General features: G+C 32.1%; 1 protein-coding gene across 1 annotated transcript; it reads left to right on the forward strand.

Annotated features, from left to right (window-relative positions):
- Window positions 1–7,868: 7,868 nt before the first annotated feature.
- LOC145095395 (UDP-URONIC ACID TRANSPORTER 1-like) lies at window positions 7,869–10,005 on the forward strand. The gene is made up of 6 exons (XM_079033286.1): window positions 7,869–7,906; window positions 7,952–8,024; window positions 8,116–8,217; window positions 9,106–9,230; window positions 9,395–9,623; window positions 9,751–10,005. The coding sequence occupies exons 1-6, from the start codon at window positions 7,869–7,871 to the stop codon at window positions 9,934–9,936; spliced, it is 753 nt and encodes a 250-aa protein (XP_078889412.1). The 3' UTR covers window positions 9,937–10,005.
- Window positions 10,006–15,008: the final 5,003 nt, after the last annotated feature.

Raw genomic sequence — 15,008 nt, forward strand, 5'->3', positions numbered from 1 at the left:
TTTGGGCCTGTATATAGGGTAATTTCTGAAAAACGTAAAAGGACGTGACTAAAATGGTATTGTTATCATGTAATCGGGCTTTCCTGGTCAAATAATATTTTATATTGGCCTTCTTAAAAATCAATATCATAATTACTTTTAATTTAATATTACAAGTCTTCAAATACCATATTTATCCAAAATAAAATTACAATATTTTCGAACTTTATACCTTAGAATTATTATAATAAATAAAAAAAAAAACTTTGCGTATTATTTCTACGTCTAAATTGATAGAGTAACTACTTTTAAATTATTGAAATGTCGTCCTTTTAACAAACACAACGCACAATCTTCATCCATATCTCTATGATTGATTGTTTTGTTTTTTTGTTGCTGATTATTGTCCTGTTGTAAATGAATGATATTTTAGATTTTACCCCTAATATTATGATATTTAAGAATATTATGATATTTTGATATTTAAAAAGGAAATATATATGATATTTTGATATTTAAAATGATATAATCACATAATATTTTGATGTTTGAGAATATCATATATGATATTTTTGAAATTAAGCTGGAAACGGATAAATATGATATTTTGATATTTAAAAAGGTAAATATGATATTTAAAAATTAAGTTGGATAAATATGATATTTTAATGTGTTGAGTTTCATATCGACTGTCGTACAAGGATATCCGGAAATGGATGATAGTGGCCGACTTTATCAAGTGAAGGTGGTTATGGGTGTTTCTAAATCATTTCGGTTTGTTCATATCTATATGAATGATGCTATTAATTCTCTACAAACTTTACTAGAACATCATCTTTTATTTTCTTCTAGATTCAAAGTTGCAACACTGATAGTAGCAGTGGATTTTACTAATGTCCCTATATTTAATGTGAATAGAGATTTAGGGTTCAAGATTTTGTTCCTCATTTCATCTCTACATTTTATATGCAATTGTTTTTAGGGTAAATGACACAAAAAACACTCTTTTTACACAGAAATTCGATTTTGACACCGTGTTTTTTTTTTTTGTTAATTTTGACACTGTGTTTTCCAATTTGTTACAATTCTGACTACTTGACTGGTTAACCAGGTTGCATGCTGACGTGGCATGCTGACATGTCAACATTGATTTTTTTTCCACAAAAAACACTAAATTTTCACTGTTTTTCGATTTTGACACTAAGTTTAATTTTTTATTTCAATTTTGACACTATGTTTTTTTTGTTCCAATCGAACATCATTTATCAAATTTTGTTCAATTTTGTCTATTTTCCATTTGAAACCGTATAAATATATTTTTTTATTACATTTTAAACCGTATGAACATATTTTTTTCGTTTAAAAACCACATTTTTATTTAAATACAAGGTGTTTTTTTTCTTACATTCAAAACATTACCTATATCATGAGAATCAAACTAACCATAAGCTTCTAATAAGATGTAAAAATTTGATGGGTTGCAAACTTGATATCCGAGTTTGATTGACTATACGCCCCCAAACCTCCAAACACATTTTAAAGTTGCAAATTTGTTATAAAATACAATTTTTATATAACTAACACATATTTATACATAAAAATATGGTTTGAGTGTAAAAAATGTATTTATACAAAAATATGGTTTTTAAATGAAAAAAAAACATATTTATACGGTTTAAATGTATTAAAAAATATTTATACGATTTCAAATGGAAAATAGATAAAATTGAACAAAATTTGATAAATGATGTTCGATTGGAACAAAAAAAAACATAGTGTCAAAATTAAAATAAAAAATTAAACTTAGTGTCAAAATCGAAAAAAGTGAAAACTTAGTGTTTTTTGTGGAAAAAAATCAATTTTGACACGTCAGCATATCATGTCAGCATGCCACGTCATCAAAACTGACACGTCATCATGTCACGTCAGCATGCAACCATGTTAACCGATCAAGTGGTCAGAATTGTAACAAATTGGAAAACACAGTGTAAAAATTGACACAAAAAAAAACATGGTGTCAAAATCGAATTTCTGTGTAAAAAAAATGTTTTTTGTGCCATTTACCCTTGTTTTTATGTTAATTGATATTTAGAAGAGTTTACTGTGTTGATTGAAATTTAGTCCGAATGCTAGAAGTGGAAGTAGTGGTGCTTTTTGATTCATATCTTATTGCTAATTCCTTTTTTTAGGTTTATTGTATTGATTTTTTATTTTTTTATCTGTGTTGGTTAAAGATTTTGGCTAAAGAATGTTTGTTATACTCGGATTTTCAAATGTTTGTTTTACTCGGATTTACATAAAGGAAAATGCCGTTGGAAAATATAGCTTTTTTTCTTATATGAAAAAAATATGTCACAAAACGGTGGATTGTAGTCAACAATATCTAAACAATATTGAGTGTTACTACGGTTAGTGGAAGGTAATAATCATTTCTATCGCTACCAATCTATTTGTCACATCAGTGTTTTTTCTCTCATCTTATATCTATCTCTCTCATCCTACAACATGTGGAAATCTATCTTTTTCATCCCTAACAACCATTCAATTTTGTTATTTTAAATATATAAAAACTAATTCACAAAATATCAAAAACATATAAAACTAATTCACAAACTAATTAAGAAACATACAAAACTATTTTGGTACAAGTTTTGAGCCGTGTCTTATAAGAACCTATAACTTGAAGGGAGAGAGAGAGAGAGAGAGAGAGCATGTTGTGCATGTTGGAAATAGTGTCCAATGTTATTAACTATTGACAATATTTCTAACAATAAGAGGGTCTTTTTGGTTGCCCTCAAGACCTAAATTGAGTAGAATAAATAAAAAAAGAAATTAGTTTATTAATTATTAAGGTGAATAATTAATTAGAAACTAAATGGAAATATATTTTTGAAATTTATTAACAGTTTAAATAATTAAAGGGTTGAATATTGAATTAATCAATAGTTGGTTGATCACGAATATTGCAGAACCCTTAATTAGGATTGGATGAAAATCAGTCTATCCCACATGAGAAAAGGAAAGAATTTCATGGTTGGCTCCTTATCCCACATGGGAAGGAGTACAAAACCTAGGAATGCATCCAAGGCTATAAATAAGGCCTTAAAGATTCTATTCTTCCTTGCACCCTGACTTGAAGTTTCGCTAACCCTTCTTCCTTTTCCCATAGGGATAATTTTTAACCCTCTTAGGGTTTGTGAAATTGACCATTCTCCTAGTTATTTCTATTCCACTCTTTGGTGTTATTGGGTGTGATACCATTAGAGGGATTTTGGTTTGGGTCCTCTCATCCAAGCAACTTTGTGGAGGACAAGATCTCAAGCATGAAGATCAATGACTTCAGAAGATGTATCTTTTTATTCCTTATGTTTTATGTTTCATAGGGTAGCTATAATTACTATGAAGCTATAGATCCTAAGGTGCATGTACACGTAGGTATATCATAGTTTGAGTTTGTCTGCCACATAGTTTAAGTGTATTTGATGCATACAAAAGCCAACAGTGGTATCAGGGTCATTAGTTCATAATTACTTGCACCCTTATTCCATATTTTCTATAAATGCTTGTTTGGAATTGAAAAAGAAGAAAATTCGAAACTAAGAAACCCTTTGTCGCAGTCACGATGTGACAACATTGTGGTCACAATGTGAGCCACCAGAATTAAGGTTTCATTGTTTATTTTTAAAATTTAAAATTTAAAGATTTATGATATGGATTATTAACAAATTTAAATTGTTTTAAATATGGAAAACAATAAATATTATTTAATAGAGATTTGAATTTGAATATTTATTTATTGTTTAAATAGTGAATTTAAATATTTAATATTATTTATAATAGAGATTTATAAATTTGAATATTAACCTCTCATGATTTATTAATTATTATATTGTGTCCTCGTAATTAATTAGAACTATTATAGACATCTAAATTTAAAGAGTTTTAAATTTACCCTTTTATACATAATAGAAGTGTATCTATTATATGTATAAGAAAGTTACAACATGCGTCCTTACGTGTTGAAATATTGACATTGTCAGTCTTCCCATGACTAGGGTCACTCATTTTGATGTAGGGGTTTAAGGATTTCTCTTTGATTCCTAATGATGTCGGTTTTTAATATGCTTCGCGCTAACCACCCTCACCGCCCTATTGCATTTTGAGAGGGGAGTTACCGAATGGGTTTGATAATGATAATGGTCAATCTAAAAGTATTCTAAATACAAGTATAAAAAAAATCTTGTTTTATTAATAGAATGTGAATATTATATTCACTACAAGAAATAGACCCTTTTACGACACGCAAACCACGACACTCGTTGATTTATGTTACGCAAAAGAGAGTGACATTAAAAAAATGTCATCTCTTCAAAAAATTTAAGGATAAGGGAAACGCATTATTGCGCGCCCTTAAATTAGTATCATAAGAAAAAAAATTTAAAAACACGGAGGGCGCTGTATCTTAAGTGGGCGTCCTCTAGAAGTGTCGCTTTATAAATTTAATGAAAGGCGCGTTTAGTAGATTTGGGGAAAATGAAATCCCAAAATTTTTGAGAACCCGCTTCTTTTTTATCCTCTACTTTTGTTCTCAGTTTCCCTCTTGCCCTAATTACGATGCTCCTTCTTCCCCCCTCCAGAGAGTGACTGTCGGCTTGCCCTAGTTATCAACGCTCGTTCCTTCCTTCCTCACTTGCCTTCTTCACCTTACAATATCTACAGAAGTACAACTCCGAAAGCGTACAAGTCGGACTTATGTGTCGGAACTCCGGTAGACTGAAATTAAGGCGACATGTAGCCTCGTGTGCCCTAGAATTTCATGAATCTTGAATTTGGCTTACTTGAATCTCATTCCAAGTTGCTATCGGTTTCACCACAGAGTTCTGCCGTCCAAGACTGTGATTAGGAGTCAGGTTGTCATCTTTCATGTCGCTAAAAAGACGAAAGGTAAAGTTGAAGAAGACGATGAGTAGATTGGTTTTTCCCATCATCGATTTGTCAAGAGGCACTTATGTCGATAGGTAATAACTATATACTCTCTCCATGTGTACTGTTTATGTTAAGAACATAAGAAGAACAATAATTTTCCTAAACTCTCCTCTCTCGTCTCCTGATTTCTAAATACACCTCCCTATCCTTATTTTTATGACTTTGCTAATGTCTCTGCTATCTAAACTCATCAGACCTCACTCATCACTCACCCCCTCATAATCTGATTTCTATTTTCTTTAATTTCTCTATTTCCTGATTTCTAGATATGGAATTGGTTGTGGATTCTCCGATTCCTGATTTCTAGGACTGCAATCTAAAGAGTCATAAGAGTAAAGAGGGGATTTCTGAATTTCTGATTGATTGATAGTAAGACTCAAGGTATAAATTTTATGCCCAACTTATAATTTCTCATTTTCTAGACTTATGATTTCCAAATTTCTAGAGTTCTTGTATTTATTTTCATATTTTTGTGTTTTGATTCAGGACTAAGGAGTTACATTTTTTCTTTAATATTGGAGTTTGGTGGAGGTATATACTCTCCCGTCGACAGCTTGTCAAATCCAAGATCAGGGCACAAGCGTTCCAGGTTCTCATGCTCTGCTTCTCGATCTCCAGTTCATTCCACCGTGAATATACATGTAGTCGTTGAACCAACAACCTTAAATATTGGTAAGAACTCCCTATCTATAAACTTCTCACAGAAATTCATAACTATGTAAGTGTTCTAGGTGCTGCTGCAATTTTTGCTTCTAGAGGTGTAATCTGGGTTTATTTCTTGTTAAGCATCAAGATGAATATTTCTTTTGAGCACCAATTAGGAGACGAGTGAAAGACCAAAGGGTGTACCAATTAATGTTTCAGGAAAATTCCATCTTGGCAATCAAACGATTAAGCCCATGAAGAATCAAAAAAAAATATTGGTAATATAAAATATACTTTATGACTTTATCCAAGTGCTCTCAATCTATCGGTTTTGGAGATATCGAAGCTTGATTTGATTCCATTGTCTTGTTTCAAATGGTCTTGAATTTGAATCTGTTTATAAATCTATTTTTAAGCTATGACACTCTAAATAGGCTAGAAAAGGGAGGTGATAAGCTGTGCACACATGGTGTTTAACAAAATGCCCAAGAGAAATATAATTGCGGGATACACCCAAAACGTTGGTTCTATTGTTGATGTCCTTGACTGGAGGAAAAAATGGTTTTTTGTTTTTTCAAAAACAATAATATTATAATAAAATTTAAAATAATACTAATTTGGTAAATATTTTAGAAACAACACTAATTTGGTAAATATTTTTTTAAATAACACTAGTTTGGTTAATAACTCTAATTTCTGATTAGTTTTTTTTTTTTTTTTTTTTTTTTGCTTCATTAGTTTTTCTGATTCATTTGTTCAGGTTGTAATTCACACTCCGGTCTTTCCTTAAATAAGAAATCAAAAATCTTTTAGCTGTTAGAAAGAACTTCCCCATTATTTGAACCTACTGTGATTTAGAAACTGCTGTGATTTTGAAACCCGTTGTCCACTTGATTACTTGACCATTTGGATATTTGGGTAGGAGATTTGGTGTTCAACACAATGGAACGGATAAAAATCACCAACAATGAACTCGGGCAGCCCGTGGGTCCCGGGGCAGCCCAATCAACCACCTTTGTGGGTGTGATAGCATGTGATGTGAACTTTGCTCCCCTTACTTATAACTGGAAGAAAATCCCACCAGAAAACAAAGAGAACATGTGGCAGAAAGTTTTGGTAGAGTGTAATCTAAAGAAACCTTTCACATTTTTTTTAAATCATCATTATTGACATTATTATATATTATAGACCAAGTTTGATATTGGCCTGAATTGTCAAAGATGGGTGCTGTTGTCCATTAGAAATAAATGGAGGACCTTCAAGTCTCGCCTTGCAGACCTTGATCATCGGGTCCCACCTGATCAGTGGTCAGCCCTTGTTTCTCAGTGGAGCTTTGAGAAATCACAGGTTTGTTTCATATTCCATGAATTTAAAGATAGGGTTAATTGTAGTATGTTATAATAAACAAAAAAACACAATGCTATAATTTGGTAGTTTTTTTTTGTCTGAGAAATGCTGTAATAGAAAGAAATGAAAATCAAGTTTGCTACAATAAAGAAATAAATGAAAGTAAAAGTATATTTTATCTCCAATTTTTCAGAATATTTCTATCAAATTGAAAGCTACAAAAAAACTATTTTTCATTATAAATTTTGGTCATTTTGTGTGGAAAAACGTGAGGGCATTTTAGTCATTTTGCAATTGATGTTTCAGGGGTGATGATGGAGTATTAAGGTTAGGGATCCGAAAAGCGATACAAGCAACGGTGTCATCTTGGCAACAACTAATGTTGTTCTTGGACAATTCAAAACATGTGTGATCCTTTTAGGAGGTTTCATTATGTTTGGGTCAAACCCATCTTGGCAAGCAGCAAAAACAAAGGTTGGAAAGTCTAATGGTTATGGATCAATACCAGGAAGCAGAGCTGTATCTTCGGTATGATATATATAGATTTTATACTTTATTCATTCTGATTTATAAAAATAGATATCAGATTTATTGTTTTGATTTTGTGTTTAAGAGAGGGGTACCAGCAAAGGGCTCAAAACCAGAGCCTCTAACGTCTGTTCAAGATATTAACATACAATCACAAGCATTGCTAAATGTCAAAGACTCTAATAAGGTATTTGGATATAGATTTTATGCCATTTGGAAATTTAAGAAGGATCAAACATACTTTAGTTATAATTATAATAGTAATAATATATAATCTACTTGCAGGATGAAAGAGAGAGAATTGTGGTTCGTATGTTTAAATTTGAAGAGTTACGATTGGAGCAGATTCAGGATCTTGAGGTTGCTAATTTGATATCTATATAATGACATTGTTTTGGTTGTCGTTAAGATTCTCAAAAAAGTAAGTAAATTTGTTGAAACAGAATGATCTGATGAAGTGCTTCAGGGAAGATTTGCACAGGCGGCTTTTGAGCACAAACTTCAAAAAACAAGTTGATGGAATCGAGATGCTTCAGAAGGTATGTTTTCCATTCTTTTTTTATTTTATATTCTAAGTTAAAACTGACTATGTGGGCCCAATTTTTGATTTCACTCATCTAACTTATTCAGGCACTTCCAGCAATTGCCAATGAAATTATTGAAGTCCTAGATATATTGTTGAAGGGGTTTGTTTTGCGATTCTACGAATCCAACACATCTTGCCTACTCAAGGTGAACTTATTATTATTATTATTATTATTATTATTATTATTATTATTATTATTATTATTAAAGTTTGGTTGGTTTATTATGTAGTAAACTTATGTAGTATATATATATATATATATATATATATATATATATATATATATATATATATATATATATATATATATATTTGAAATATGGTTATACGTTTTGGAATTCCTCCCGGAGCAATTTGACACATTGAGAAATGAAAACTAAAGCATGAATGAAGCTGAAGCTTCCATATCTTTCTTCCTTGTTTGGTTGAGAAGGTTAATACTGAACCTAGATGTGCTTAAACTATACAGAAGTATCATGTATTGTGTTTTACATAGAAAACTTATGTACTAACTGTACTTTGGTGCATGCAAACTGGTTATAATATTGAGAAACTAAGAGAAAAGTTGAGGGAACTAATGAAGTAGATCATACAAAGTTATTCGGCTGCTAAAACTTTTCCATATATTTTAGAAGGTCTGTGCTCTAGAAACAACAGGACAAAAATCGAGTGTACTGATCTTGTTTGTTTTTTGCTTGATAATCATTACACTGAGGTAGTCCCTTTGATTAATGTGTCACACTCACACCTTGTAGGCTTATAGCTGCTGAAGCTTACTCATGCTTTCCATGATTATGGGTGCAGATAAGTGGACTTTTCATTAAAGCTCATTTTCATATTTTTATTGAAAAACATATCAACCCATTCCTCTGAATGCAATTGGTATCTTAATCAACATAGTATATAAAAGTTTCCATCTATAACAACTTATACTTTATCTACGTTACTGTAGTAAGTAAAAAAGAAACAACAAATTACACATTCCCATGGAGAGTAATGTTGAGATTTTGTTTAAGTGAGGCAAAAATAATAAGTCAAATTGTTTGTTATTACTGGGTGAACCAAGTTTTCAGCTGTATGGATTTATCATGTGCATAAGTGCAACAGCTGCTAGGGCCTTCAAGTCTGTTCTTCAGGGTATCCTACTTTCTTCAGAGGGGTAAATAAATTACTTCTACTTTCTACTAAGGGTATATATATATATATATATATATATATATATATATATATATATATATATATATATGTAAATTTGCTCTTCACTTCAAGTATGTCAACGGAGCCAAGTATGTGAATGTACATTTAATGATTTTATTATTGCAGGGAGAAGTTAAATTCAATGAACCTTTTGCTTTATATGTCCCCAATGGCTGTTGTGTTTTTATTGCCAACATCACTTATAATGGAGCCAGATGTGTTAGATGCCACCATTACTCTTGGGTTAAAGCATAGATTCATGTGGCTACTGCTTTCTGTGAATTCAACCATGGCGTATGCTGCTAGCTTGACCGATTTTTTGGTCACCAAGCACACAAGTGCTCTAACTCTACAGGTTACTTGTTTCTTCTTGCTCTATGTTTTGACTTCTGAGTTCAAACTTAGTACATTACATATTCATGGATCGAGCTTGTGAATTTAGCCATGATTCTTTCTTTTTTATACTACAAATTAAGCTGAAGTATTGCATATGGTATGGTCGGAATGCTAAAGGTGTTGTAGCGGTTGTTATCTTAATACTCATTTTCCGTAATCCGGTTACCCCTTTAGGTATAGCTGGCTACTTCTTGACTGTTATGGGTGTGATTGCCTATGGAGAAGCCAAAAGGAGATACAAATTAAAACAATGTTTGCAATTTAGTCAGTAGAGTAGAGCTTATGAGAGAATTTGATCTAGCTCCGTTTATTATTGGGAAGAGTTAGATGCCAATCATAGTGTCCCCATTCTTATATATAATTACATTAGATGCCAATCATATTCTTCATTTTGTGGAGGAGTGAATATTGAGTAGTGAAGTTGATATGTGAATGAAGCCCAAAGGAGCATGCTAGATGAAAATTTTAAGTGGAAGGTAAAAAAACGACTATTTGGGGAATAGGAGTAATTTATCTATATGTTGTTATTAATTCCCTACTTTTTTTTATAGTTTTGAGAAATGGAGAAAAGAAAGGAGGGGAAGCCATGTGAAACAAGAGCTGCTTAAAGGTGTTCTGTTAGGGAAAATGGGTAAACATCCTCTTTTTCTAACACCAAGATAAATAACCATTTTTATTGCTTTTATTTATTTAATTTATATATATTTTGTTGTGCAATTCTGATGTTGCTGAGCAAAGTGGTGAAGTCACACAATCCATGTCTGGACCATTTTTTAGCAGGTAGTGTTGTCCTTGTGTTTTGATTTATTTTTAAATTTTTTTCATGTTCTGTATTACTTTATATTTTTCCTGAGGTGCTTAATTTTGGGGTTTAGAGAAATGTATGTTCCTCAAGAACCTCAAATGGAAAGACATCCACTTGCACGGTCATCTTGTGGTGTAGTTGGCCCTACAGACTGGAATGAAGCTTTAGATATCATTCGATACGATCCCCTGAATAGGTTTTAATTTACCTTGTTTACATTTTTATATTAAAACTTATAGAGTGTTGATTTTCAAATGGCATTTTGTCAGAAGGTGACTTGTCATCTGGCTTAACGGGAGGATCAGGAGGGCCTCTGATTATGGCATCAATTTCGTTCCTTTGCTTACTCCAATTAAAGATTTTCTTAAAGATATTAGATTATGTTTCAGCAAATACACCAGCCTTTTTAGCTAAAACTCCAAGCACACTTCCACTACTACGAAGGTCTGGATGCTCTTGCACTATATTTAGTGCAATATCTAGAAAATATTTGACATTATGATTTCAAAAGAGAGACAACATCATTATGATTCCAAAAGGTTAGCTTCCTCTCTTTTGACAGGAAAGAAGTATCCAAATAATAAGTACATAATACAAGTGAAGAATTTACTAAAGTATATAATATTAGTAATATTCCCTATTATAAACCTCTTTTATTTCACTTATTAGACAAAACCTCATGGCCATGGTGATGTTCATTCACTTCTTTATTCAGTTGGTCTTCTTGAAGAATGGTATGTATACATTTTCTTATTTGATTGGTTTTTGTTTTTATTAGAACATTTATCTCATTATTCTTTATTGAGCTATCTTTTTAGGAAAGATGCTAGTTTGAGATGGGTCTTGATGGCGGTGACGATAATAATGCCATTGTTCTTTATTAGGCTCCAATTCAAGGTTCATTTGAAAGATTGCTTTAACAGTATTTTCATATAGAGTTTTATATAAAAAAATATTTTATTTATTTATTTATTCAGGCAATTCCTGCAACATTGGGAGTTAGTGCAACTAAAGGCAATTCCTGCAGCATTGGGAGTTAGTGCAACTAAAGATTAATTGAATCTCTTGGAACAATGGGATGAAAGTGGTATTAAGTATTTGCATTCTTATTATATTATACCCATCACATTTTCCCAAATTACCCCTTCCTCTACAATGTTTTTTTGTTTCTGTGTATTTTGTGCATCAGGTAAAGTTGATGGAAGAAAGGAATATGAAGCCACTTGATTTAAATCTTGCAGCATTATCAGCAAGATGCAGTAAAGAATTGGAGTTGAATTTGGCTAAGTCATTATTGAGTGAGATGGGCCAATGTACAACTGCTTATCCATGTAATCATCTGTTTGGAGCATTAGTCTTAAAGAATTATGAAAGACAAGATGCAACTTTACTTGGTTGGAATTTGATGTATATAGTAGATTAGATGTAAATTTATATATTGTAAGAAATAGAATTGCATGACATTAAATTTATGCAATGGGTTCTATTTTTTGTATATGATATTTTATTTTCTATTATGAAACATTAAATAAAAATTTAATTTGAAAATAAGTAAATCTATAAAGAATATTTTTTTTAAACATTTAAAATTATGATACGCAAAAAATCTGTCTCATCTTCATTTATGACATGGCCTTTCTTGACAGGGGCTTTCTTGATACGCATTGTGTGTCATTAACACGTGCGTCGTAAGGTTACGACACGCGAATGCGTGTCGTCTTCCTTTATGATAGAGCCTTCCTTGATACGCATTGCGTGTCGTAAACGCGTGTCGTAAATGAGCGTCGTAAATGCGCGTCGTCACTCTTTATGACAGGGCCTTCCTTGACACGCATTTGCGCGTCGTCTGAGCCTTTTACGGTGTGCAATGAGCGTCGTAAAAGGTTGTTTTTCTAGTAGTGATTATCCATGAAAATTGCACATTCTCTTTATATTCTGTTGATGGAGCTCGTGTAGTTAACCGATACATCAATTTAGAGTATAGTTGAGAATGATGTAGAACTAGCGAATCTCAAGCGTAACTTGAGCCAGGGACCATGCGATTTTTCATGGTTAATTCACAATCTATTTAAAGTGAATCTTATGTTATCCATAAAAGTTGCACGTTCTTTTTATAACTTTTTTTAGCTCGCATGGTTAACCGGAATGTCAATTTGAGAGTGTAAGTAGAGAATGATGTGGAACTTGCGAATCTCAAGCGTAACTTAAGACGAGGACCACATGATTTTTTATGGATGATTCTCCATCTATTCACGACCCCGTTAGTGAATTTGAGATGAACATAATCCGAGATTAACACGCCATTGATAATCAATGAATCTTAAAGATCTAGGAATTTCGTAGTGATCGAAATTGGCAAAGGGCTTTGCCTACCTAAATAACTTTATGGTGTGTTTGTGGCATCCCTTTACACATCATAGAGCCAAGTATCGATCCAACCTTCTTAAATAATTTTATTTAGGGTGATTCTTTTCTAAGGATATGTAAAACAAACTATAATGGAAATTGATATTGAATGATGTCTATTACCTTATCCACTAAAATCTACTGTTATAAAACCTTTGAAAATATTAACTATTAGGATGATCAATATTGTCAAATTCATAGTTTGGGAACGGTTTTCATAAATGAAAAGAAAGATCATGCCTTTGATAAAGCTCTTTCTAGCTTATTCCAAACATTGCATTCTTACATATTAGAAAGCGCAGTTCTTAAGTATACATTGTAAACTGACATATTGAAGTAAAACTGAATTTCCTTAAATTAGAAGTTGACTAAGGTTAGTAAACTAGATGAAATGTACATATAATCATTTCATTCTGATTTTGATATGAAGACCTTGGAATTTCCATGAATGAGTTGTGTAGCTTGTTGAGTTTTCCTTTTGGAACTAACATAGCCAATCATAGAAACTCAAACTTCAAAACACTCCCATATATTTAATATCATAGAAGTGTCAAGAAGAAAGAAAGCCAATCTATCATGGGTTAAAAGGCGATTAGTGTTGGTATACCTAATCTAGGCCCAAATACCAAGGACAATGGAAGGCTTATTCTAAGACATGTTCTAGTAAGCTATTCGTTTCCAGAAACAAGAAAAGGTCAATGAAAGTATACATGCCTAATATATATATTTGAGGTAAAAGGATTGAAAAAGGAATAAGTTAAACTTGATCATGGATGAAAAGCCCTTGATACTGTCCATGGGATCAGAGGATAACTAGTTCTCTCATGTTTGGTGTTCAATCAGATATATGAATTCATAATATCATTGAAAATTACTTCTAATCCTTTGAGTATTTTACTAAGGATTACCTGGATCATCCAAATTACATCACCCGCCTCCAAATGAGAAACAATTCGAAACAGGGCGTTATAGCCTATGTAGTGATTGTACTCTAGACTGATGCATTTAACCAATAAGAGTTGAAGATTAAGTTCCCTTGCTTAAGAATATATTTTTCTTAGGTTTTCAGTTGAAAAGAAAAAAAAAAGTTGTTGTTGAGTGAATAAGAGCTATCAAAGGATGAAGATCTCGAAGAAAGTGAAGAAGTAAGGCAATTTGACAAGTAATTATTTATTGTAATTTTTCTTTCTAGGTTATTTTTCTATATGTATGCTGGGGAGCTTAATTAAAAAAATACATTGAGGTTAAGAAATATTTTTGAGGATATACTCGGAGGGATGCATAAAATGAATGTTGTTTAAAATGAGTGTTTATGAGGATCGTAAGTATTTAGGATCAGGGAAGTTCTTAGGAAAAATTAGAAACAAATATACGCATTGCGGTTTTGGAGTAATGGAGAGGTTTAAAATGGATTCTCTTTTGTGATGTTGGTAGCTAAAGATTTGATTTGATGATAATAAAATCAGTTTTGATTGAGGGAAAGCAAAAGACAAGCATGGGGTATTTAGATATGTGCATATTTAGTTATATATTTTATGCATTATTTAATACTTTTTGCTACATTTCTGCTTATTTTAGGATAAATGGTACTTAATTTATTATAAATATGTTTTGTAGTAATAAAGACATGCTCGGGATAAAAAGGAAGCAAAATGCGGAGCTGGAAGCAAGGAAACTTGGATCTGATCAAAGTAAGGCAGAACTTGGCATAAACTCTAAAGTCCACAACGTGGGGATATCTAGCCACGCTGTGGTATCTCGAAGATTCACGATCAAGTTGGCAGACTTGGGCTTTACGCGTTTTCGATGAATGTCACGCCGTGGAGGCCTTTAGCCATGACGTGGGGGATAGTTTTTTTTGGTATGTATATAAAGTCCGATTCTGCCTTCAACCCTAACTTATGCTTCAAGTAATTCACGAATTTTGGCACCCAAAGAGGCATTAGAAGGCAGAGAGTCACCTTAATTCGTATAGAGTTCGCGTTTTGGAGAGATCGAAGGCAATTTTACTTCTAAATCTTAGTTCCCCTTGATTTTCATCATGTCTTTCATTGGTAACATCAAATTTATTTGTTTGATTCCAGTAGTTATGGGCTAAAAACCCTAACTTCTGTTTAAATGTAGATGATTCAT

Source organism: Lactuca serriola, chromosome 3 (genome assembly GCF_051521515.1).
Source record: "Lactuca serriola cultivar US96UC23 chromosome 3, Lser_US96UC23_V15, whole genome shotgun sequence".
In the NCBI taxonomy this organism is placed as follows: Eukaryota; Viridiplantae; Streptophyta; class Magnoliopsida; order Asterales; family Asteraceae; genus Lactuca; species Lactuca serriola.